This window comes from Sphaeroforma arctica, assembly GCF_001186125.1.
Source record: "Sphaeroforma arctica JP610 unplaced genomic scaffold supercont1.1652, whole genome shotgun sequence".
Classification (NCBI taxonomy): domain Eukaryota; class Ichthyosporea; order Ichthyophonida; genus Sphaeroforma; species Sphaeroforma arctica.
Genome location: NW_014038906.1, coordinates 10,049 through 12,486, shown reverse-complemented (window position 1 = coordinate 12,486; position 2,438 = coordinate 10,049). Strand labels below are relative to the sequence as shown.

Genomic DNA, 2,438 nt, shown 5'->3' with positions numbered 1-2,438 from the left:
TCGGTGGTCTCCTTCTGATCCTGTTTCTCTCCACTGTCCCTGTCCCTATCACCTGTGCATCGCAGAACTGGAAGAGCATGTGTATCTGGACGGGCCAGTGACAGCCGTTGAGCTGTTCACCGATAAGGTATGTGCGCAGTGCACTAGGTTGTCCCATGGGCAGACGGCTATAGGTCTGAATGTGTTTAATTCATTGGGCATCCTAAACAAGTGTTAGGGTTTAGAAAGAAGGGTATAGGGTTAGCTACACGTTTCTCAGTATGCGACGCATCAACGCCTCAACGTGAAGGGAACATGTGCGCAAGAACATCAGGTACGGCAGCTACAATTCAGTGTCATTTGAAGGATATAAAATACAAATTCACGAAGAGAGCCCGTCAACTGACCACCGCTTCTACGATGTCTGTCGAGTGTACGTTCACGTTTGTGAAGTGACTCTGCGATACAGTGGCGACACACAACTGCCCCATTCGTCCCATCCATCCGCTTGTTAGTTTGATGTGGACTGCGTTGTATACGTATTGCCTCTCGTTAGTTGCGGTCGCCCCATGATATTCGCGTCTGCAAAGACATAATGTTTCGCTTATAGAAATTAAAAGTGGCTCATGTACATTCTCTGTTTATTCTCTTCTGATGTTCTATCCCCCCCCCCCTCCTCCTCCCCCTGTTCGCACGTCTATGTTTTTAAATTGATATATATCTACACGTAGTATACATCTGCCACATACCGGTGCACACCACATGTATGATACAACTTTTACTTACCGTACACTGGATGATGTCAAGTAGTCTCCCACACTCTACCAAACTCATAGTACTGCTTCTTTGCTTACTACGCCAGCCCAACGACAGCGAAGACAGCCCCGTGCATCTGCTGGTGACCTGCGCAGTGGAGGCGGCGTTTGTGTATCGGTATGCTGTGCGTGTCATTCGGTGGCCCAGTTTGTTCGCTGTGTGTGCTGCTGCTGCTGTCTTTGTGTGTCTGTGCATACTATTCACGGCTGTCCCCAGGACCTTCAGATCTGTACGCCATGTCGTGACACTAGGAGGCCTTCGCCCTTGTTGTTCCTCACGCCGTGCCTTACTATAATGGTGATTGGGTATAATTGCTATCACGCTCCTTGGTGTGTACTGTACTCACATCCTCGCCAACGAATTCAAGCCGGCACACAAGTTTAAAGTTTGTCTGTGCGCGTGTGATGGAATAACAGACGATGCGATTGGACATGTCGGTGTCGGACTTTGCGGATGTATATAGCACATTGGGGTCGTGACATGGCTCATGTGCGAAACAGCCGTACCGTGCTGTGCTAGCACTGATCACGTCGTCTTAATACAAACAGATCAAACATCTGTTAGCGTTGTTCGCGCAGCTGTAATATTCCCCACGACATACGTCAAAAACACCTACGATTGTTGTGTTGACACAAGACGTTACAACACCTGTTGCGCCTGCATTCACACAGTGATGTGGTGGTGTATGGGCTGGAGAAAGGCACACACCTGCCGGGGTCATCGGACGCAGACACCGTCAACTGCCTGCTGGTCAGAGATGTGACATTTCGACAGACCAACTCTATCCTCCTGGGGACCTTCGGCAATAAGCTGCTGCGATATAGTCTGCACCAGGACTCGGAGGCGCAAGGTGTGTGGGTGGGCGGGCGGGTTTAGGCCAGTTGGTCGATCATATTTATGGTAGTCGTTGTATGATAGTTGTATGATTGTTGTATGATAGCTGCATGATAGTTGTATGATAGTTGCATGATAGTTGTTGTATGATAATTGTATGATTGTTGTATGATAGTTGCATGATATTTGTTGTATTTAGTCCCTGGGACAGTGTGTATGGCTACTGACCGGGACAATGCGAGCGGTCTACCGTGCGCCCATGCGAACATTTATAAGAAATTTATCTGCATATAAAACTCGCACGAACATGGCTGACAAAGACTTCTGCCCTGAGTGTTCTTTTTTGCGAGTGTGGGTGCTTTTTATGCGAACAACTCACAAATGAACGCTACCGAAACACCACCTTTAATGCTATAGACCATTTCTCAACAACGAACATTACCCTTCTGCTGTTGTGGTGCAGACTATGTACTATCAGAAACCTACGATCTGGGACAACCTGTCTTTTTGCTGCTGAGCTCAGATGTGACTAAAGACGGAGTGGACGAACTTATAATATTACTGCGGGACGGTATTCTAGTGTCCAAGGTGTGTGAGTACACGCACAGGCGCTTGGTTACAAGCCATTTGGATGTATACCCTTGGCTGTATACAAAGCTTGCGCAAAAATACCTTGAGAATTATTCCATTTGCCAGAGACCATGAACTGGACGGGCAAATGATTTTTCTGAAACAATATATATTTATATATATTTATATATATTTATATATATTTATATATATTTATATATATTTATATATATTTTTAT

General features: G+C 46.1%; 1 protein-coding gene across 1 annotated transcript in view; it reads left to right on the top strand.

Moving 5' to 3' along the window:
- Positions 1–64: 64 nt before the first annotated feature.
- Positions 65–2,438, top strand: part of SARC_11370 (hypothetical protein) — a gene marked incomplete at its 5' end in the record, with an annotated part of 3,587 nt that continues 1,213 nt past the window's right edge. The window contains 4 exons of the mRNA XM_014294547.1: positions 65–127; positions 842–912; positions 1,467–1,645; positions 2,093–2,217. Coding sequence (XP_014150022.1) covers positions 65–127; positions 842–912; positions 1,467–1,645; positions 2,093–2,217 — 438 coding nt within the window. The remainder of the gene's footprint in view (positions 128–841; positions 913–1,466; positions 1,646–2,092; positions 2,218–2,438) is intronic.